The sequence below is a fragment of the Pipra filicauda genome, unplaced genomic scaffold (genome assembly GCF_003945595.2).
Source record: "Pipra filicauda isolate LSUMZ 115617 unplaced genomic scaffold, ASM394559v2 scaffold569_size315192_pilon, whole genome shotgun sequence".
NCBI classification, from domain to species: Eukaryota; Metazoa; Chordata; class Aves; order Passeriformes; family Pipridae; genus Pipra; species Pipra filicauda.
Genome location: NW_024104719.1, coordinates 291,290 through 314,500, shown reverse-complemented (window position 1 = coordinate 314,500; position 23,211 = coordinate 291,290). Strand labels below are relative to the sequence as shown.

General features: G+C 41.2%; 2 protein-coding genes across 2 annotated transcripts; one reads left to right on the top strand and one right to left on the bottom strand.

Annotated features, from left to right (window-relative positions):
- The first annotated feature begins 215 nt into the window (after positions 1–215).
- Positions 216–15,862, top strand: TRAK2 (trafficking kinesin protein 2). Its single transcript, XM_027725716.2, has 14 exons — positions 216–381; positions 1,158–1,228; positions 1,887–2,003; positions 3,195–3,404; positions 5,181–5,259; positions 6,959–7,089; positions 7,289–7,363; positions 7,989–8,126; positions 9,046–9,125; positions 9,800–10,003; positions 10,140–10,438; positions 10,768–11,046; positions 11,259–11,358; positions 11,874–15,862. Exons 1-14 carry the CDS (start codon positions 231–233, stop codon positions 12,547–12,549), a joined length of 2,610 nt encoding a protein of 869 aa, XP_027581517.1. The 5' UTR covers positions 216–230; the 3' UTR covers positions 12,550–15,862.
- A 2,090-nt stretch (positions 15,863–17,952) lies between these two features.
- CASP8 (caspase 8) lies at positions 17,953–22,942 on the bottom strand. The gene is made up of 7 exons (XM_027725740.2): positions 22,581–22,942; positions 22,237–22,342; positions 20,991–21,126; positions 20,791–20,906; positions 20,177–20,312; positions 18,697–19,198; positions 17,953–18,402 (listed from the first exon to the last, which is right to left on the bottom strand). The coding sequence occupies exons 1-7, from the start codon at positions 22,892–22,894 to the stop codon at positions 18,267–18,269; spliced, it is 1,446 nt and encodes a 481-aa protein (XP_027581541.1). The 5' UTR covers positions 22,895–22,942; the 3' UTR covers positions 17,953–18,266.
- Between the last annotated feature and the right edge of the window lie 269 nt (positions 22,943–23,211).

Sequence of the window (23,211 nt, the reverse complement as noted above, 5' to 3'; positions counted from 1 at the left end):
GTTGAAGGAGATGCTGCTGCCTTCTTCATTTTCATGATCCTCATGCTATAAAGCAAAAATAGCAAATTTCTGTTGTACTTGGACAAGTACAAACATCCATCACTTGCAAGGGAGATTTATAATTCTGCTCCTGAAGGAAATCGTATTTAAATGGTTCCCTAAAAGGCCTAAGAAAGCTTTAATAGCGTAAAAAGTATGTTTGCCCCAGCTTTTATTTTTAGTTGTGGAAAATGCATGCAAAAAAACCCCACCTATTTCCTTACATTTTAATTCTTTCTCCTCTTTGTTCTCTTTTCCCCCCATATCTTTCATTTGCTGTCACTCTAGCTCTTATTGAACTTCCTTCCTCCTCCTTGGATGGATCTCACAAGTTTGCACAAGGTAATTAAGGTGTCTTTGTTACTACCGTCTTCTTTCTCAGGACATGAACTAGAGCAGACCAGTGCTTTGCATTTTGGCACTGTGTTTTGTTCAAAGTTGTTGCAAATTCTTCATGCTTTGTTTGTTCTTCACTCAATCCTGGTTTTCAAATCCTGCTTGCTCTCAGTTTTCTAATAGTTTTACAAATTCTTCAAATGTTGAAGTCACTCAACTAGTAAGATAGGATTTACTACTATATCTGAAATGCAGATGTACATCATCTCATCTCTTTTTAATTGTTTTCAAGATGGTGAAGCCCTTAATAAATGCATTTTCATGACTAATCCCTGGGGTCTACATACTTCCTGTGTATAGCTCTCACACACACTAGTGGGAATTTTGTTTCAGGGCTAAACTATGTGTTCAACTATATTTAGATATGCTCCGATATATTGTTCCCCTTTCCCCAGCAGGCTGGATGATTTAATTGCTTAGCTATATGCAAAAACTTGATCTTTAGATTTTTCTCCTTTTCCTAAATTTGAAGGATGTATGAGCACCTCAGGTCTTAGTTAATATTGCTGAAAGCTGTAGATGTTCAACACCTCATTTATCAGTTTCCCAAATGAGTATTGTTTTATATTTCTGAAGCAGAAGATGCATTTTCACAGCCTCCGCTAGTTTCATCAACCTAGTACTGTATTTGTATATAAAAAACATCCTCTGAGTTTAGCTCTCCCCCTTCCCACAGTCTTCTTGTATTTCAACTGCTTCAGTAAGCATGTTTGTCTCTTCAGTTCTTGGCACAGGTAATGCAGAACAGAAGACCTATAGTGACGCTGACATGGTGAAACGTCTGTTAGCTGAGGTAAGCTTGTCTCTGTAGTGCTGTGTTGGTGTATTTGAGGGCAGGTATTTGAGGAAGGGTTTTGTTCAGCTACTGGAAATTTTGGTTCAGTTATCTACAAGAGCCGCTTTTCAAACACATGGGTGATGACAAGCTGCCCATTTGCTTGCGCCATCTCAGAAACAAAATTTAAGAAAACTGTGGGTACCCATGGAGCCAATGAGTATAAGAAAGAAGCGGCTTTCTTCTGGTTTCCTGTTGCTCTTCTGCTTTTGCTCTCTCACCACTATTCAAGGTGAGCAGTCTGTTCTGGAGAAAGTGTCACTTTAAAGACAAAAGTAATTGTGGCTTCTTCGTATGATTCAGCAGAGCCCACATAACCTTTCCAGTACTCAGCACAAAACCCAAAACTGTCCCCAGGTTTGGTGCTGTCCCCTCTTCCTGTTGCTGCAAATGTCTGTGGAAGAGAATATGCTGTATGAAAAACCACAGATATGGATGTGTTCTGGACCCAAATGGTGAAGCATTAATCATTGTTCTAACAGTGTTGATCCATTTGAGGGTGAAGGGGGATCTCAGAGTGGTGATGCATTGAGCAATAGCTAGGAAAATCTAAAGCTACTCTGAATTTAAACCTCATATGATCGAAAGGAGACATTTGTTCTCATTTTGTGAGCAGAAAGATCGAGACCTGGAACTGGCAGCTCGAATTGGACAGGCCCTCCTTAAGCGAAACCATCTGTTGATGGAACAGAATGAAGCCCTAGAAGAACAGTTAGGACAAACTCTAGACAGAGTAAGTGATTGCTTTTTCTTGTTTTTTTTCCCTTTATTTAGGATTTTTCCCCTTTTTTTACTCTCTCTTTTTTTCTATTTATGATGGTGGCAAGAGGATTAATAGAAATGGATTATTTAATTGTGAAAGCAGATGATTGGTGCTCTCAGACTACAAAAGTATGCTTGAATGTCATTTTTCTAAGCATCATTGCTCAATCACCTTTCTCAGTCCAGGAACTGACTATGAAGACTGCATATTGTAATTACTGAGAAATTATGAGAATGTTAGATATCATTAGGGTATATCAGACCATCAGTCTGACTTCCCACCGTTAAACTAAGAATCTATAATAGAAGTCAGAATAAGAGGTTGTATCTGACATGACCTGCTACATAACAACTTCACAAGTGAGGAAACAGCCAGAAAATGAACTGGCTTAATGGGGTGTTTACACTGAGAGTAAACAAATTAATAAATAAAATGTAATGAAAAGTGAATTCTGATCAAGATCTTCATCCATCTTTTCCTATAAGCACAAATTCTTGATCTAATACTTTTTTGGTTTTATTTCTTAAAAAAAAAGAATTAAATAGTTTACAAATAATCCTTGGTCAACAGATGTAGTCTAATGTAGTGAAATGGATTTAGCTGTTTGTATAAAACAGTATGCTGGTAACAAAAATGTACTCATAATCAGCTGTAGGACAGCATAAACTTATGTATTCATATAAAAATTTAGATATGCAAAATGGAATTTAGCTAAATGAGATCTGTCTTTTTGGTTTTGTTTTTGGTTGTCCTATGGTTCATTTAATGTGGAGACTGGAGGGTACCAGTCTATACATGTAAATAGTTGTTTCTCAGTCCTTCTCTTGAGGAATTCGACAGTTCAGAATAATGGTCATAATCAAAATGATAGTTAGAATGTTAAAATGAAGACATGTATCAAAGCAGCTGGAAAATAATTTTGAACTATTTAAAAACTAGGTTCTGTTGTTCTTTTCTGCGGTATCTTGAATTTTCAGTCTCCCTTGCAGTGGTAAAATGATGATTTTGTGAAATTCCTGTAAAATGAATAGAGATGTGAGCTAGTCTTTAATCTCATTTTAGACTGGAGCAGTGGTGTTCAAGAGGGCTGCATAAATAATACCCAGTAATATTGTATATCTAAAGTGTATTTCACGAGGTGGTGATCTCCATCTGTCATAGGTTAACCAGCTGCAGCACGAGCTGTCAAAGAAGGACGACCTGCTGCGTATTGTTTCAATTGCTTCTGAGGAGAGCGAAACGGATTCCAGCTGTTCCACACCGCTCCGTTTCAACGAGTCTTTCACGGTACCACACGACCCGTTGCAGCTGGATGTCTTGCAGGATAAACTCCGAGAGCTGGAAGAGGAGAACCTTGCTCTTCGGTCGAAGGTACATCCGACTTACGGTGTCTGCCATGTGTGAAACCAATCAAGGTGGTTAAAATCCAGCATCAGGGTTTCTCTTGAAGTGGAGGGTGACTGTTTTGTATACAAATCATACCCTCCACGCCCACATCCCTCTGTTTCCTTCGTTCCTCAGCACCTCCAGAGTTCTCCAGTAGTCCGTTCTCAGTGCATTTGTGATACGTGAGAGAATATGGGAACATATATAAGCACCCAGCAAAAGTATTTGGACCCATCAGGCCCTCAGGCTCGTGTGACTTGTTTTGATATAAATCTGACCACAATTAGCAGGAGTATTTTGGGAATGCCATTCTGTTGCCATTATGTTTTCATCAGATGACATTTAATTTTAAGGGTTAATAAGCTTCTAATTAAAATATTTTGAAGACACACTTAGTTTGCACTGTGTGATTAATTTCTGTATTTTAACTGATTTCTCTTGTGTATAAAACATGAATACAGGTGCTGTGCCATTAAAAGGATAAAGACTAAATGGCCAGACAAAGTAATAGCTATAAAAGTCTTGGAGCCTACAACAAAGGTTCCAAGAATTGGAATCTACAGATGCAGTGTCTTTTCTTTGGTAGTGAAGAGTGCAACTTGTAAAATGGTACATCAGTTAAAAGTGGGTCCTTTTGTTGCTTTTAAGGAAAGGAGGTATTGTTTGTAAGAAGGGTGGGATTTGGGGTTTTTTTGTGTATGGTGGTTTGGGTTTTCTTTTTATTTGAGCCTTTCCCAGTGTAAGCTTGATTCAGCAGTACATCCCTTTAATGTCAACAAAATATACTTTTCCCCTTGTTTTATCTCCAAAATACTCAGCACGAGATGCACATTCTTCCTAAAACTCCCTGAGACAAGATGGATAGTTTAGTAGTGCTGTAGGATAAGAAAGAGAAAATCAAATTGCATTTATTGTGCTCCTGACCCTGCACAAGACCAGGCACAGATTAATTTAATCTACTTTAGTGTGAAAAAATTGAGTGAAAAGAGCATGCTATCATTCTGTGGTACAATACAACCTTCATTGATTTGAAATAGCCTCAATCATAGTGAGCCTATATTTGCTTTTTTAACTTATTTTCCTATGACAGCTTTATGTAAAGAAGTGTGTTAGCCTGCACTGGTGTGGCTGTACTGCTATTCGCTCACATAATCTTTAAAACCATTTACTAAGTTTTGTGGTGTGAGTCACTTACTGGCAAAGTCCTGAATATGGAAGACTTGTCTGTGCTGAGTTTAATATTATCATCCTCACAGTCAAAACGGAAGTGGCAACCTAGTGTGCTTGATATTGTTTAGATATGTTGTGATATTTGGTCTCTGGCCCAGAAAACTTACATTCCAAACAGCCTAGCTGGGGAATACGGAGAAAAGCTGTTCTACCAAGAGCTTTTCAGTGCCATAAAAGATTTGGCTAACATCATGCAGTTTTCAAGTTTTTTTTTCCTCTGTGAAGTTTTGAAGTGAATTTAATTGCTTATTTCTGATTACTGTCTTGGTTTACTTTCCCTACCAAATTACATCTTTTTGCAACAATTTTTTATTAGAGCCAAGAGATCAGGTTTTGTTAATGTGTCTGTGTGTCTGTCACTCAAAAGACCTATAAAATTCAGGGAAACAGGTTGTGGTGGAAAAAACAATTTGGAAGTGTGAGCAGATGCTAGAGGGGAGATTCTTCCATTGCAAGAATTTTAGAAATAAAAATTTATAACATTATAGATAAACTGAAATTGTTATTGATAAAGCAAAAATTTTCTTGAAGGCTTGCCATCTGAAGACAGAAACCATCACGTATGAAGAGAAGGAACAGCAGCTGGTCAATGACTGTGTCAAAGAACTCCGTGAGTATCCAGGTTGCATCTTGCAGTGGCAAAATGGTATTTGAAATACCTAGTGTCTATACCTTCTTAGTTAACCATGAATCAGAAAATGAGCTTCAGTAATTTATGCCAGTCATTCAAGACTTGCTCTTTACCCGAACATAAAATTGTTTCTGTATTTCATCAAGTTTCACTCTGTCATTTAAATGTAGGTACGTATGTTGTGTTTATAGAGAGCAAATGAATGTGAAGTCTAATGTTCATGAACTTCCTAAACTGAAGCCTACAGACACTAGAAAATTGACAAAATATTCATCTTGTATAGAGTATTCAGCACACTTGACACTGAAATGTATCAGTGCATAGACTCTTAAATCTACAAACTCTGTTATTTTTAAAATATATATTATGAACCAAAGCATTTAAATTAGCAAGTGTTTTTATTTGTGTAGAACAGTTGTTTGTATTTGCTTTGGTGATTGCTTATTTGCAAAGAATTGCAGCTACTCTTATAGAAGTGCATGTTAAGTTGTTGGGGGGTTTTTTGTGGTGGTTGTGTAAACTGGTGGTACATTTTTTTTATCTGTAGTCATTTGATGTGTACTACTTCCTTTGTACATAATAACCTTCAGCTTATATTTTAAGATTATTTTTTTCTATTCAACCACCATAAAGAAGACTGGGTTGCTGCTTGATTTTTCTTGTTCCAGATGACCCCAAAATACTATGAGCTGGTACTTAGTTGGTTAATTTACTCTGATCCCTCTGGGAAAATATATATCTTTTGCAAATAGAAGGTCTCCTATTTTCCTTCAGTGAGAATGTCTGTGAGTTCACTTTTTTATTCAATTCTAGAGCACGTGTAGGCATGCTAGGTAAATTAGACTTGCAGAAAGAATCTTATCCCAAAGGGCGTGTTGTCTACAGCTGTAAGATTCACATTTTCACAAAAATGGTATCTGACTGAACTTAAATGCCCATGGGCCTATAAAGCATGACCTTGTTCTGCAGTAAATCTGTGAGGTACAACAAGGACTAAATTTGTAGTGTCACCTTTATGCAAGATTGATCAGACTTTCTTATGACTTTGCAATGCTTTGGGGCAAGTGTACAAGTGAGGCTAACTGTGTAAAAATATGTCAGCTTTTCGAGTTGTTCTGTCCTCTCACTTGATGAAGTGATTGCTCAAAGAAAAAAGAAACAGGAAGTTGTATTCAGTGGCTCTTTGGGGAGGAGATAGTGACCAGAATCAGGAGTGTATGCTACGCTTGACAAGGTCTGACAAAATGCCTTTGCTTACAAAGAATGGTAGTTAATAACAAGATTAATTCAGAACCCAACTTCTTCAGCATATTCCAAGTCTGCCCTTGGTTATGAGGGGTTGGGTCATTTGAAATTGTTTATAACAGCTTACCTTGGATTTTATTGCAGTCATTTCACATACCTGTGATGTGTATTTCAGATTCTGCATACTTAGCTCTTAATATGTTACACCTGCATTTGAAGTTAACTCCTTCTCTGCCTCCTCCTTAATCTTTTCTTTATGGATGCTCTAAGGCACCTACTCTTATGCATTATGAATTGATTTCCTAAGAGTATTGGTTGTTTTTGCAGATTATTCTTGGCTTTCACTCGTCCTTTCTGGATTTTGGGTTTAGTTTGGGGATTTATTTCATTTGCTGAGAGAAGGTCTCTACTAAGTTTCTTTTTATGTTTGTAGGGCAAACAAATGCTCACATTTCCAGGATAACAGAGGAGTTGTCAGAGAAGAGTGAGGAGGTGGTTCGCTACCAAGAAGAGATCTCATCCCTCTTGTCTCAGATTGTAGATCTTCAACATAAACTCAAAGAAGTAAGGGAATGCTGATAAAGAGTGTCCATGTGTGTGTCTGTGTATGTATCTGTGCGACGTGTGCTTACAGCAGGTAAAAATTTACCTGCAAGCCTGGAGCTTACATTGCAAGAGTGTTGGTTTCAGGAAACTATGGCAGAGGATCAACCTCTCAGGGACATCAGCTGAGAAAATGATGAGCACCTTTTTGTGCTTTCAGAATGTGATTGAGAAGGAGGAGCTGAAACTTCACTTACAAGCCTCCAAAGATGCTCAGAGACAACTGACAGCAGAGGTACTTAAGGTTTCTACATATATACATTTAAATAAATGTTTGGAATAGAATACAAGAGAAAGAAAACACAGAGAGAATGGGAACTGCTACTTTTTAATTATGTAGGACTTCTAATCTTTCATTGTGGTTGGAGTCATGATTGGAGGAAAAGAATAATTACTTTAATCTACACAAAAAATTTTCTAGTTCACAGGGGTATGAAGGGCAAGGAAGGTGTTTCAAGTAGGGAGGTCTTAGTATTCTTAGTGGTTACAAGAAAAAATGTTTTAGTGTGAATATTACTGATTATATCAACAATACTGTAGCTCGTTAGGTTTTAAGGCAGTTCTCTTTTTTTGCTTCTTTTGCATCAGTAGTTACTGTATTTGCAGAGTTTTTCAATATATTTTTCTTTGGATTTCATCATACTTTTTTCTCTTTTGGATCTTAATATGGACTTCATGCTTTATCAATAAAATCGTATGGTTACTCTGCTGACTCTTGTCCATTCCAGATGTTGGCTCGTGCCATGCAGTTGGAAGAATGTTAGTGTTGAATCAGTCAGTGTAGGTTCCTGTAGGAGTTCATTCAGTTCCATTCTTCTTCTCTTTGAAGAGATCACGCAATGGCCTCTTTTCTCTTTCAGCTCCATGAGCTGCAGGATCGGAATGCAGAGTGTCTGGGGATGTTGCACGAGTCCCAAGAAGAAGCGAAGTTGCTGCGCAGCAGAGTCAGCTCTGCTGCCTGTCTCTGCCACCGGCAGTCATGTGGAGCATTTCCTGTGGTAAGGAACGCTGCTAGCACGGCACACACCGGCCGGCACAGACAGCCCGTAGCAGCACACAGCTCTAGGAGTACACTGGCCATTACAGGACCTGCAGCACAAGATGTTTTGTAGCAGGCAAAGGAGCTGATCTAAGAGTTTTTCAGTTTTTCAGTGTGTACACTTATGAGAATTTTATGTATTTGGAAACTAACCATTCCCTTGACACATTGTGATATTACAATTATTTTTCCTTTTTTATATGCCATTTCTGTTAATGAGAGATTTAGCATGTTCTGCAGCTTGTGCTCGGTTGTGCTAGTGTATTGTTCTGTGTTGATGTGAATTTTATAACTTGCCAGTGTTTCTTAAAGAAACAAAGCATCTTTTCAAGAATTCAGAGTAATTTTATGTCCTTGTGAGATTAAATTTGAACCATCATTAGTAATGCATGACCTAACTGAGTGTCAGAGATGACTAAACTAGTGAAAAAGGGTTAAAGGCTTTGATTTTCCCCTTCATATTAGTGTCAGGTGTGTTCTGAATACTGTATTCAAAATATCTAGGCTGTGCTGGGAATTCATCAGGTTTTGATTGGTTGTTCTCTATACAGAATCACTCATGCTTGGCCTTTTAAGAGTGCTTTTACAATTGTAACTTAACTAAAGAAACCAACATAAAGAGTACATGAAGAAAAAGCAGATGTTTCTAATGAAAACTGAACCCAGACTGGTTACACATAAGTGTGGTTATGGTGGAAAACTGCCCCCCGTGCTCTTCCTTCAGAGTCCGAAGGGTTTATCCAAAGCATTGTCCATGTTTCTTCTGGGGAAACATGGAGATTTTTAGAAGTAATTTTTACAGATGTTTTCTGCTAAAATTGTTAGAAGGAAGACTTGAATCTAATTTGTCAGCTCTTGTGGTTTTCATATTTCTCTAGGATTCCCTTGCAGCAGAAATTGAAGGGACAATGCGGAAGGAGTTGAGTCAGGCTGATGAATCTGTTCTCTCCAAGCAAAAGTATGTTTTCAGATCCTTATGAGCTATTTTGATATTTTTCTATAGACTTGTATGCAGTAAGGTGAAACTGATTTCTAGGAGTCTATAAATGTGTATATTCCCTCTAAAGTAAGTTTTCTATGTAACTTAATAAAAAAATGTTAGTGGTATTTGGTAATGTTTTTAATTTTGAAACCTACTATTTGTACTGGATTCTGTGAAGAAGTTGGAAATTTGCTAAAAGGATGTAATTTCATTCTTTAATTAATGAGATTTTTTGATCCAGATTCTCTGATGCACAGGACTAGCTTTTTATCCCTTTTAATGCTTGTAGAAAAATTCCCAGACAAATGACATTATACCTGAAAGATTGATAACAGTTTTCAAAACCCTGAAGATGTGTTCCTGGATCTTATACTTCTGAGCAAGAATTAATAAATAAAATACATGCTTCTGAATATTCTAAAATAGTTATCAGTAGAGGTTCAGGTCTTTCAGGTTAAAGTAAGTGGTGATTCTGATACTTAGTAGAGTAGTTCTCCTGAAAACATGAGTGCCTTAGGCAATCCTGTTTTTCTGGACATCTTTTTAGAGAGGTCTCTACAGACTTTTGAAAATCTGTTTTTCAGAGCTTTTTTTTTATGGTATCTTTTTTGCTTCTGAAAACCACATTTGTTTGCTTGTCTTTTCTGTAGGGATCAACAGAAACGAGTATTTGACACTGTCAAGACTGCTAATGTCATTCGTGGCCGCTCCTCTCCCTTTCCTGCTCCGTTGCCAATCCCTGGATCTAATCGGTCAAGTGCTGTTATGACAGCAAAACCCTTCCAGTCTGGTGTGCACCAGTTGGAGAGCCACACACGGATGGCCATGGGGAACAGCTCTGAGAAGAATTTGAAGTAGGAAACACAGCCTGTTACCTTCTTCTGAAACTAACTGATTCAAAACTAAATCCAGATTGGACCTCTGCTGTGTAATGGAGACATAGTTAGTTTAGTAGTCTTAATATATATTATTATTTGATGTTTCTCACAGAGACACTCACATTCCTGGCCAGCCGGGAAGCCCTGGAGACAATGACTTGGTCACAGCTCTGCACAGGCTCTCCCTCCGTCGTCAGAACTACCTGAGTGAGAAGCAGTTCTTTGAGGAGGAGTGGGACCGAAAACTGAATTTGTTGGCTGAGCAGAAAGAGGAGGCCAGTGGCTTCAGTACACCGACAGAAAGCTCTTTTTCCTCGGGTACAAACTCAGAATTCACTGATCTCTCTGCCAGCTGTAGTAATCTCCGTGTCCTCCTACCAGAAAAATTGCAAATTGTCAAACCCATTGAAGGTAAGAGGATGATCTTCTTCTCATCAGCAGAAAAGGATTTTAGATTCACCAGCTAAATCATTGTTGGTGTGTGTATAGCTGGGTATGATGTGCAGTAACAGGAAGCAGTAGTATTTGGTAGGCTCCATGCCAACCAGCTCATCAGCATCACTTTCTACTTGGCTTTCTTACATGGGGCTGAGTGTTTCGCTGTTTCCTCGCACTGCCATCCGGGTGCATCGTGTGGATCACAGTGTTGGCACCAGCTGGCTGCAGTTATTTTGATGATGAATTCTTGTAACTCAATACAATAGTAGGTAACAGCTCTCTCTTCTCTTTTACCACCCCAGGATCTCAGACCCTTTTCCATTGGCAGCAGCTTGCTCGACCCAACCTAGGCACCATTCTTGACCCAAGACCAGGTGTTGTTACTAAAGGCTTTACCCCTCTGTCTGATGACACTGTGCACCACATATCTGACCTGGAGGAGGATGATGAGGAAGAAAGTGAAGGAGGCATAACATTTCAAGCACAACAGTCCTTCCCAGAGGAAAAGAAATGTACACTGGCAAAGCCAGTGTCAGGGATTTTCCTGCCACCTGTTACTTCAGCAGCAGTACCACTCACCAGTAAGAGGCATTGTTACCATTTCTTCCTGGTTTTATTTTGCAGTGTCCTTTTCTCTATGGAATGTGTTTGACTGTTAGACAATGCTGTCTTTGTTCTTTACTTTAAAAAAAACCTAAAAAGATTAACTGATAATAACACTGTCTTAAACTTTTATTAGTTCTTATGTGCCTTTATTTGTACCCTCAATGGATGTAAATTCTTCACGTTTCAGCCTCAAATCCAGGGAAGTGTCTGTCTTCAACAAATTCCACATTTACCTTTACTACCTGTAGGATTCTTCACCCATCTGATGTCACTCAAGTTACTCCCAGGTATGAGGACTGCTAACATCCTAAATGTTGCTGCATAGGATTAAACAGTTACTTTCTGGCTTCTGATACATGGACCAGTTTTAAAAAATACCAAGGCAGCTAGGCAACACGTAAGATATTACTAATACACATAGTTGTGATTACAAAGGGAAACTTGGTATTCTCTAGTGAGAGTTAAAACAGGTTAAGGTAACTTAAAGCAAGTAAATTTTAACTCTTAAGTAGCAAGTGCCTTATATCATATACGTGGTGTTAAAAATTTATTTTCCAATTCTGTCATACATTTTTTAAACTAATTGGACGATGATGTTGATATTCTATCTAATACAGTATAAGTGATCACAGAAGGTAGATTCATTGATACTTTGCAGAACAATAATTCTGAGTCTACTAAAGCTGGAACTGTCACAGCTCCTAGCAGTGGTGTTCTGTATACTAAGGCAAATACAGAGCAGGGCGGATATAAAGATCTCTAATGCGTGCATATTCTCTGTTTTGTTTTTATTTTATTTCAGCTCCGTGGGTGCTCCATTTTCACTGGGAAATTCCAGCAGTACTGGAAACTCAGTAGTGAGTACTCCAGCCATTTCTTACAGACTTAGTATCGGAGAATTTCTCACCAACAGAAGAGACTCAACTACTACTTTCAGCAGCACAAGCAGTCTGGCCAAACTTTTGCAAGAACGAGGCATCTCTGCCAAGGTTTACGACAGCCCCATATTGGAAAAACTGCCTTTGCTACAACCCCCTCGAACTCTTCCCATTCCTTCTACTCCACCAAATTCTCCATCGCGTTCACCTTGTCCTTCCCCTCCACTGTTTGAGCCTCGAGTGCATCACTCTGAAAATTTCCTGGCTTCTCGACCAGCAGAAACATTCTTGCAGGAAATGTATGGCCTCAAGCCCTCCCGTAACACTCCAGACATAGGCCAGCTGAAGATGAACCTGGTGGACAGACTGAAGAGGCTGGGCATTGCCAGGGTGATCAAGCCCCCTGAAACACAGGACCATGCGAAAAATCAAGGGCCAGAGGTTGGCTTGCAGAGGCAGGACTCAGCTGGGCTTTTAAATGCAGGTAGCAACTTAATGGTAGGACTGAGAAGAAACCAGAGTCTTCCAGCTATGATTGGAGCACTGGGAGCTCCAGCTTGCACACAGTCATCGAAAATGGGTATCCTAAAAGAAGACTAATTGGCTTGAAAAATGTTTGACTTAGAGCATAGTAAAAAATATGAGGGATGAACATCCAGTGCAGGCATCACTAGATGTGTTACAGAAGAGTTGGAGAAGGCACGTGCATGTTAGAGATGTGGGAGGGACAAGTGTTGGGATCAAGGAGCAAAAGAACATTGCTTGGGTTTGAGGAAGAAGGCTTTTGTGGGAGAAAAGAAAGAGGAAACCAAAGCTTAATTTTGAGACCCCCTTCAGCATCTGTCTTAACTTAAGCAAAAGTAAAAGACTATTGTAGACATTGTCAGTGCTTTAACCCTTTAAACTGTATGTGTAGGACTCTCTTGCAGGTGTCCTACTTTTTTCCAGCATATGACCATAGTATTTTACTAGTCGTTAGCAGTCAGGCTATATCATTTAAATATATGATTAAAATAACAGTCAATCTGACCAGTATTACTGATCCAAATTCCTCTCTGTAGCAAACAAATTTAAAAACTTTTTTTATTCTTGTATTTTCCATTTCAGAAACTGCTCTTTTGAACTCCTCCCCACTTTGAGAAGCAGGGGAGAGAATATGTAGCTCTGTGTTAGAAAACAATACTTCAGTTTACAAACACAGAAACTGGTGGTCAGGATTTATATTTTGAAATAGTGCAATTGTGCTAGTGAGGTATTAACTGAAGTTAATTTTTTCCCACAGCTTCGGAACGAAGCACACAGAGGAATGTGCAATGAATAAGAATTAAGAAGCAGGAAAGTATGTATTGGGGAAAACTTCAAGCTAAGAAATCTTTTCAAAGTGTAGTGTGCATCTGTTTAAATGAGGATATTTTTGCACACATACACACACACAGATATCTCAGGCACATTTCAATGTTGCAAAAGGAAATAAACCCTTGGTGCTTGATTCAGAGTTTCTTTTTATTTGACATATGTGAAGAGCATTTACTTCAAGAAAAGTGTTGGAAGTTCAGTAGTCTGCCTCTTCTCTTGACAAGTAGACATTCTGTACATTTGGGAGTTCTGCAGTAAACTTTATGCCTTTCATTCACTTATTTCTGATTTTAGGCAGGATTTATTTCAAAGATTTCGTTAAGAGCAGAATTTGCCAGTCTGTATTTAGAAACAGGAAGAAAAAATCTGGTGTTCTTTGAGGCATTTTAATGAAGATTTTAATCCAGTGTTTTGATTGATGGAGTGTGGTTCTGAACATAACTGAGGCAGACTTTCCAACTCAAAAGAGAACTCCATTTTAGAAATCTGGTTCCTGAGTGGTAATCATCAAAATACTACTGCCCATGCTGCTTTTTTGTTTCCTTCCTGTCAAAGGTTCTAGTCATAACTGAACAATCTATAGTAGATTTATTGTGTAACTTAAAGAAGTTTGCCCAAAACCGCTTGGAGGAATGGGTCTTTGCTAGTGACCTGAAGGGAGACAGGTTCTTAGTCTTCATGTAAATTTTCACTGTACCTGTCAACATTATAAAATTATTTTAGTTTCCATACAGTTAGATAAAACAGTTAAGTTTACCTTGCCTGTATGCAGATGTGGGACATCGCTGGTAGCTGTTGGGGTGTGTGATGTGAAGAATCAGTGCAATTACACTGATTGGCATTTGCTGTAAGGCACATCCACCCTTGTTGCTGCAGGGTTGAGTGGAGTAGGGCAGGAAAGGAAAGCTTCTTAACTTTGTTTATAGGAAATTTGTAACGTGGCCTTTCTGCTTTTACAGTTCCATAGATCTTGTGGTGACTCTTTGATAAAAGTTTTTGGGGTTTTTTTTGTAAAAGGAAAAGGAGTAACCACTTCAGACTTGCACAGGGATTCTGAGCAGAAACTTGTCTGTCAGCAGCGCACAGAAATATTCAGGAACTCCTGGAGTTGCTTTTTGCTCTTTAAGCAAAATCTTACACTTATAAAAGGTGAATTTTATTTAAAAGACTGTATACGGGTTCATTTTGTTTTTTAAATGAAAAATATTTAATTTTTTCCTGTAAGTATTTATGTTTGTCCGTACTTAGCCATGTCTTGCCTAGCTACATAAGGTGAGAGTGAAAGGAGGGGGTGCTATTTTGGTCTCCAGTGATCTGAGACAGGTTCTGCTAGGTATCTGGAACTTGCAGGGAAATGATGAGTTGATGAAAGATTAGACAGTTTGGTATCAACAGAGAAGTGTGTAGCCTGTCAAAGTATTTTGTGTGTTTAGTGTGGGAATACATGTAAGTTACAGAAGGTATTAACGCTGTGTTTCTAACTGGCTTCATTAGCTAACTCCAGCCATTGGATCATTCTGTGTGTTAGCAGAGTAGCTAATCAGCTAAAGCAGAATTCCTCTAATCTAAAAGCCTATAAATTAAATGCATGTTTCTCTTTGGGACGCTTCCATATTCCATAGCCCAACAATATAAAGTGGTTCAGTTCAAAGAATGCTGTGGATGTCGAGAGGTTGGTTGGCTTGTTTTCTGTAGAATGAGATTTATCATCAGATACTTTTACATAAGGCAAAAAGAAAATGAAAGAGCCTGTATTCCATTGTGTTTGTGTGTTTATCCAGTTGGTCAATGCTGTGGTGCATTTGTTGAAATTCTGTCATGCATTTATACCTTTGGATGGTCATGGATTACATTTTGTAATACATCCCTAACTTGCAGCAACAGAGAAAATTCATACTTCTTCTAAGTTTACCATTTTGTGCCAAAACCTAGAAGATAAACTTTTTTCTAATAACATGTGTTTCTGAAAACATTTTAGAAGTCGCCACCATTCTAGGACCTGATTTGGCTTCTGTTGTCTCTTGTAAGAGGTGAAAAACTTGCATGACTAAAATAGCTAAGATCCTGCACCAGACCTTTTGTTTGAGTGGGAGGTAAACCTAGAAGGAATGGAGAATTGCATTTCAGCAAGGTTCTGTTATCTTGCAGGTTTGAGTCAAAAACAGATGCTAGAAAGGACTTTACCTATGCTTGTGAAAGTCACAAGAGACAGAAGGAAATTCTTGTTGTATTTACCTGTATTCCAACTGTCTTAAACAAAGCACAAACTTAAAGCTTTCTAGTTTCACTGTTTGTTTTTGATAAACTCAGTGATACCTGCATGCTCAAAATGCCTCTGGTCAAAGTTAAATGTCTGCTGCAGTCAAACAGCAGCAGAGAAGGAAGGAGAATAATTGGGTTTGGGCTTCATTTGGCTGTTACATGAGCGGATTATACACAACGTTTAACAGTCTGGGATTTTCATGGTATTTTTTTCATCTGCTTTTTGCACTTACTGTTGTTTCATAGTGGAATGTAAATTTGATAATAAACATGTATAACATGCCATTTTCCAGTATTTTGGTCATCTTCTGTGGTTTGTTCCAGATGTCATCTTGTTATAGAACACTGTAGTATACAAACCTAAAATCGGGCTTTTTTTGGCTAAAATTGAGTGATTATTATATACAAGCTTAGTGATCTGGTATCTGCAGAAGTGGTGGCTTTAGAAGCCAGGAAATCGATTTAAAAACTGGGATCAGGCTATGCTGGGCTGTTGTGTTTATACCTAAGCAGGTACAGGTGACAGATGTGCAGTACATGTAGTGGTCTGACTTTGCTTAGTAAAAATATGTGAACAGAGAACTTTCTGCTGCACTTCAGAAAGCCTTTTACTTGAGAAAAACTTCACAAATGAAGAACAGCTTATCAGCCTCCAAACAGTATTTGAATGTTGAGCCTCATTTTAAATGAATCCATTTGTTTTCTGGTATTTTGGGATTTTTTTTGGGGGGGTGGGGGTGTGGTGCTTTGGGTTTTTTCCCTCCCTTATTTTACAGCAGCTATGTTCCTCTAGCATTATAGTGTTGTGTTGTCTAACACTAGACATCTCAGATTGAAACTGTTCTCTGTGCATGCTTACCACAGGAGGCAATATAAAATGTTTCAAGGAGCCGGGTACTTACCAAGTGACTTTTTCTGTGCTTAGAACTAAGACTCAAAGATCAGTAAGTGAACACAGGATAAGTGGACATTCTCAAATGTGAAGCTGGACATTCTGCAGTTCAAATGTGTAATTGTGGTGTTTACTTCTTATAATTTTCTTGAACAGTCTCTCTATTCTTTATTGTCAGGCAACTGCTATATGGAATTGCAGAGGACTTGACTCCAGAAGATGTCAAAAGTGTGAAGTTCTTGCTCCAAAAAAAAATTACCTAAGAACAAGCTCCAGGATAATGCACTATGAAAAATGATCTTGAGAAGTTTTTTTGCAAGGTTAGTTCAGAGTGTGCTAGTTCTTGAAGGAAGGGAGGAAAGAGCAAGCAGTCTGCTCTCATGAAAATCTGTTGAAAGAATTTTGATGTCAGCGAAGGATTCAAGAGTTAAGAGCTGGGAGAGGTCACTTACTGATCACCATTATGGGCAAAAGACTCAAAAGAGTGAGAAATAAAATAATCTTAAAAACACCTTCCCCCTACCCCTCCTTCCTTCCAGTTTCTACCTCCTCCCCCCAGCGGTGCAGGGAAGTGCAGTTACGGTCAGTTGTTGTTTCTGCCACTGCTCAGGGAGAGGAGTCCTCCCCCTGCTCCCGTGGGGTCCCTCCCACAGGAGACAGTCCTTGATGGACCTCTGCAGTGTCAGTCCATCCCTTGAGCAGCAGCTCTTCCCAAACTGCTGTCCCGTGGGTCACTCCTCCATGGGGTGCAGTCCTTCACTAATGAGCTGTATTGACGTGGGTCCCCCACGGGGGCCAAGTCAATACAAGTCCTGCTTGGGAAAAACCTGCTCCAGCGTGGGCTTCCCTCTCCATGGGCTGCAGGTCCCCAGCAGGACCGTGCTCTATCATGGGCCGCCCCTGGGGTCACAGTCTCCTTCATGCATCCACCTGCTCCAGCACGGGCTTCTCCAGGGGCTGCAGGTGGGTCTCTGCACCCCGATGGTCCTCCATGGGCTGCAGGGGCACAGCTGTCCCACCATGGGCTGCACCATGGGCTGCAGGGCCTCAGCTCTGGTGCCTGGAGCACCTCCTCCCCCTTCTTCTGCACTGACCTTGGTGTCTACTTTGTTGTTCCCATTTTCTCACTCCGCTCTTCCCTGGCAGGAATTTTCACTGCTCAATAACTTTCCATTCTTAAATATGTTATCACAGAGGCATTACTATCACTCCTAATTGGCTTGGCCTTGGCCAGCAGCAGAAGGCCTGACCTGGAGTCAGCTGGCATTGGGTCCACCAGACAGGGGAAGCTTCTGGCAGCTTCTAAGAGAAGCCACCCCTGTAGCCCCCCTGCTACCAAAACCTGGCCACAGAAACCCAATACACAGACACATCCTGCTGAGGATGCTGGAGGACAAATGCTTGACTTTATCCTGAGGTATACTAAGCCATTTAGAAGGAATGATTTTAAGTGATGGGGAGAAGTAACAAAACACACTTATGTGAGCTAATTATTTCCTAAAAAATTTGCAGCACTCCCTCCTTTATTTTGCAAAACTTAGTTAGGCATAAAATATACAAGGTTTCATAACAATTGTCTTTTAAAATCTGCCTACTGGAGACCAGCTCAGAGATGCTCTCCAGTATAAAGTGTCACATGTACTAATAGAAATTTCTTAAGGCTTTTTCTCCTCAGCTGTATTTTCAGTAATAGTACCTGCTGTTGTAGTAAGAGCAGACACACTGAAAGTCTGTTTTACCAAATTCTTAGCTGATACAGCTGATTCCAGAATGCTGCAGCTCCCTCTGACATGCAGTTCTCTCCCATTTAGTTAACAGGAAAGATGAGCTTTTTCTTTAATGTGAGAATTGGCTGTGGCATTTGCTTCTCTGCATTCCGCTCACCAGTTTTTCTGCTCACTTCTCGATTCACTGCTGTCAGGATGCTGACAACATTTTCTCCTCTGCAAAGACACAAGTACATTTTGTATTAGGGAGGCAGTTAACAGGAAAAATACCACATTCTCATCTGTCTCAACCTATACCAGTGCTAATGGCTCCTGTTTCAAATAGGCTCCATTGCAGTTAGCTAAGCTGCTTTGAACAGCCTGCATGGTTTTGCTCTGTCCTACATTACTGTTTTCACTCTGAGTGATCACTCCCATTGCATATCATCTATCTCTGCATCCAAATAAAATCCCTGTCATTTAGAAGGAAAATATGGGTGTTGCCAAAAATAAGCTTATGGAAACAGGTACCGAGGACAGCGGGACTCCAAGTGCTGGCACAACGCCTGTATGTACCAGGTCCCCTCCCTTGGACTTCTGTAGGAAACATAATCTTGCAAGGTAGCCATGCCCAAGAGGAAGTCTGCCTCTGCAGGGATGCAGTCGCGCTGAAATCTCACACCTCTTTCCACAGAAGCATCTTCCTCTGCAGTATCTGCTTCAATGGTCACGCCTTTATGGAAAGCATTACCTTGGCAGGCCTGAATAAAAAAGACTTTTGGTTTTCCAGCAAGTGAGCGGCAATTCTGTACAGTGAAAGAAGTGGTCAGTTCCCGGATAGGTACTTCCTGCCCATCAACACCGTATATAATGCCTTTTTTCCCATGAGACAGGATACAGCAAACAAAACAGTCTTTGTCCTCGTGGTCTTCACACCGGAAGATGTTCACAGTCTTACGGATTTCGTCTGCAGTGAGGTCTCTGTATTCTTCTATTCTAAAATGAAGCTTGCTAAAGACATTTCTCAGAGCCGCTGGAAGGTAAACAGAAGGGAAATTGGAGACATTTCATTATATGAAAGTTGGACTATGCAATAGCAAATTGTATTTCTAGAGGTAATTGATTTATTTTTTTTCAGATCCTGCTACATGACTACAGCCAAGTAGTTACATTGCTGGTCTGAAAATAATCGAGTAGTCTAATCACTAATCATCTCCCTACTGAGTTCCCTTAATTGTCATTAGAAGGCATCCTTGCAATCTTGCCTCCATCTGGAAAGCATACAGAACTATTAAGAAAGCTGTATCTCTTTCCCCCACCCACTTTACAGCTAGTCCTTTTGGCTCTCAAAACGTGTTGGACAGTGCAGTTGCTTCAGTTGCTTTACCCAAGAGGACAGCACTACCCATCTGGGAGGTACCCCCATCACAGGAAGAAAAACCTTGGCTCTGACTCTTGAATTAAGTTGGATTCAGTTCAGTCGGGGGAGGCCCATTGATGGATTTTATCTCTTGGCATAGATAGTGCAAATACACTGATCTGACAGATCCTAGGACCTGCCATGAGCTCTGCTGCTGCAGGACAGCCTGCTAAAAACAGGGCCTCTGAATACCAACATCCTCCCTCCTTTTTTTTTTTTTAAAGTTGGATCTTAAATAATTAACGCCCAAGTCTCATTCAGCAGCAGATCTGTTTCCAATTCTGCGTATTGTAATAGCAGTGTGCACAAAGCTGATGCAAAGACAGCCTAGCTTGTAAAGTCCAGGCTCAGGTTGCTGTTTAAGGTTGCAGTAAACTCAGGAAAAGTGCAAAATACTGGCAAATTGTTCTGTGTCAACCAGTAAAAGCTTGAGTTGATTAGGGCTTGTAAGCACAGTAAACAGAGCTACTGAGCCACTACAACAGAAGTATCCCAGAAAGGGAAGACTGGAATCCAGACCTTTAGTATAGAAAAAGAAACAAGGTATCTGTTTTTGAAGATTCGCAAACTCCTCTTTAACATTCACTGTACCTGCATCCACGTCTGTCCCGTTCCGGTCCCTCAGGTATTTGTGTTCCAGCACAGCTTCCCTAGCTTTTGCAAAATTGTGATTATTCAGGATTAGGCACACTCCACAGGGTCGGCTAGTCATTTTGTAAGCCTCAAGCTGTTGAAAAGAAAGACTGCTGGTGAAACTACTGTGCTTTCCTCCAGAGTGCAGCAGGGTACAGAGCCAGATGCTTTCCTTTCCAGGCAGCCCTCTCTATACAGCTTTGCTCCCAGGACCTGGCAGTGCAGTGTCCCACTGCCTTTGGGAGTCTGTGCATGACACACCCCTGACCCCCACTGTCATGCTCAGCCCACAGGGGGTGCTGCCTTCACCCACAGCTCCGTGCCAAGCCACCTGCCAACTGCGTATTCCCTGGTATAATAAACTTGGCCTGCCTTGCTCCCCTTGCAGATGATTGTGAAGCTGTAACAGCAGCAGCTGTGCCTGTGACAGAGCCACAGAATAATGGATGTAGAGTGGTGCGTTCTTCTTTCTAGACCATACTTTTAACAATTGGTCTATAATAACTGTTCACTTCATGGAGGGGTGATCTCTTCAAAGACAAAACGATGATGTTTCTAAGAAAATGACATACCTGGGAAGAGATATTACAACTGCCAGGAAATTCAGGTGTCACAGATAATGCCAGATATCCTTCAGGGCCTCCCGTGCTTCCCCTCTCTTCCTCTGTGATAAGCATCTCTTCTTGACCTGAAAAGGATTTATAATTAGTCCTGTATGATACCTATGGGTTACTTCAAGAATAACTAAGGGGGAGAGGCTGTTTTGTTTTACCAAATAGGTTTAATCCATCTTCAATTCTGTTCCACAGGCTGATGTTAATTTTTTCACAGAGACTCTTCAGCACGCTTAGGTTGTCTTTTCCCAGAAGCCCCTTCTTCTCCATCTCAATGAAAATGTCAAGCATTGTCTGGGTAATCAGAAAGGCAGTTTGCTCTTAGGGCACATCCATGCTGCCACGGGGAGTAAAGTTAGAGCATGTGCACCTAAGCTTTAATGTACTGACAGTACATGCAAGCCACAGAGTCAGTTCAGCTGACTGGTAGCTCAGTTGAGACCTCAGCTGAGCCAATTAAACCTAGTTCAACAAAACCTACCAGTACTGTTAAGTAAAAACATAGCCTCAAAACATACTCGTTTCCCTTCTCCAGCTCAGAGTTGCCAAGATCTGACATGATCTAACCCAGATCTAATGGTGGTCATACAGGAATATATAATACCATTTTGAATGCTTTCATTCATTTGACTTCCAGTGGCTATCTTCTGCAATTAGGTGAAACACAAGAATCACTGTACTGACCATCTTAAGCAATGGCAAAAGGAGTATAACCACACAAGTATGGTGTAGAGATTGCTGTGAAGCAAAAGGGGACTGAAGGGACAGAAGCTCTTGTCAAACAGTGAGTGGCAGAACACAGTGGTCACCCCACTACTGTTACTAGAACAGCTATCACTATATGATCATAGTCTATCCTCAAAGTGCTCATTAGACAGAACAAAGTACCCAGCAGGCTGGGACACCATAAGAGCACTGGATCTCCTCCAAGGCTATTTGTAAACTCCAAGCTCACTGGCCTTAGCCTTCTTAAGGATCTGCTGCTTAGATCTGTATTTTCTGCACTTGGAAATAAAAAAAACCAAAATCATAAAATAATATCCACAGCAGGTGGTTTTCTGTATTTGATAATGGCTTAGAAAGCAGCAAAGAAAAACCAGTTGGGCAAGAGGAGTGAATATGCTCATCAGTCTTTCATTGATTAAAGCCACTGAGTGCCCTGAGCCTCGTGTGGTGCTTGGATGTGACACCCTCAGTGCCTGGCACACTGGCTGTGACATGGCTGCAAAGGCTGTGCCCAACACCAGCACAGACAAATCCCATGTGCCCCAGGGCCACCCTTTTTCTTGTGGTGTTTTCACCTTAAGAGTGACGCCATAAAGAAGAGATCCATTTCCCCAGGGCAACCCTATTTCCTCTATGGATTATAATAATAATTTTAAAAATTCTTAAATAAATTCTTACAGTCTCAGGGGTTAGCTTGCTTTTTGGTAATTCTCCATCCAAAAGTAACTTGAAAGACATCAGCTCATCTTTGGTGATGTCTTCTGAGAGCTGAAAGAGCAAGTATCTAGAAAGAGAAGTGGAGGGAACTGTTTCATTGCGTTCGCAAGCACAATTTAACACTATTGCACTGCCCCTTTCGCCCAGTCCGCCCCCCGCACAACCCGGTGTCCTCCCTTCTGCTGGGCTGAAATGCCACCTTCCCGTACAGCCTGTTCCTGCTTTCTCCTGGAAGCCGCTCGGGTGCAGCCGGAGCTCAGCGCGGCGTTCAGAGCAGGAGAGGGCTCTGCCCGGCCCGCACTCACCTGTAGGGCGGCACCCGCGCCCCGCCCGGGCGGGCAACCTGCAGCTCCCGCTCCACCTGCTCCCGGCTGGAGCCCAGGTGGGCAGCCAGGAGGTCGATCCTCCCGATGCGGTAGAGCAGCTCCCTGAGGAAGGCCAAGTTCCCCGCCTCCAGCGCGCCCCTCTCCTGCAGCGCTTCGAACAAGTCGTGCGCGCTGCGGGCGGCTTCCAGCCTCCTCCTGGGGACGTGCTCCCGGCTCAGGAACTTCAGCGCCGCCAGCTCGGCCTCGTCCAGCTCCTCGCTGACCGCCAGCAGCTCCCACCGGGGCAGCTCCATGGCCCGCCCTCCGCCGCGGCCGGACTGGGCGCTTCCTGCCTCCGCCGGGACGGGACGGGCCCCGGGGCGGGGCGGGGAGGAGGCGGGGCCGAACCTCGGGGCGGGGCTTCCCTGTGGATTTGAACATCCGGAGCGAGACACCCTACGGCTTCCCTGGGAAACGGCGCGGTGGAGGGCACCTTCTGTACGTGGTGGGGATGCTCGCAGCAGCCCGTGCAGTGGGAGGAGCTGGCAGCCAGCTGAACACGGGCAGGCTCCTCACACGTCCCACCAGCCCATCCCAAGAGCAGCACATTAACAAGTCACTCTAAAACCAT

What these genes read in the sequence shown, in the direction of transcription:
- CASP8 (XM_027725740.2), bottom strand. Translation starts at nt 22,894, where the DNA reads ATGGAGCTGCCCCGGTGGGAGCTGCTGGCGGTCAGCGAGGAGCTGGAC. An exon ending in AGATGGATTAAACCTATTTG is followed by an intron (nt 20,907 to 20,990) that starts GTAAAACAAAAC and finishes AATCCTTTTCAG; the next exon opens with GTCAAGAAGAGATGCTTATC. An exon ending in GTTGTAATATCTCTTCCCAG is followed by an intron (nt 20,313 to 20,790) that starts GTATGTCATTTT and finishes TCTTTTCAACAG; the next exon opens with CTTGAGGCTTACAAAATGAC.
- TRAK2 (XM_027725716.2), top strand. Translation starts at nt 231, where the DNA reads ATGCATGCAAAAAAACCCCACCTATTTCCTTACATTTTAATTCTTTCT. An exon ending in AGAGACAACTGACAGCAGAG is followed by an intron (nt 7,364 to 7,988) that starts GTACTTAAGGTT and finishes TTTCTCTTTCAG; the next exon opens with CTCCATGAGCTGCAGGATCG. An exon ending in AATTGTCAAACCCATTGAAG is followed by an intron (nt 10,439 to 10,767) that starts GTAAGAGGATGA and finishes TTACCACCCCAG; the next exon opens with GATCTCAGACCCTTTTCCAT.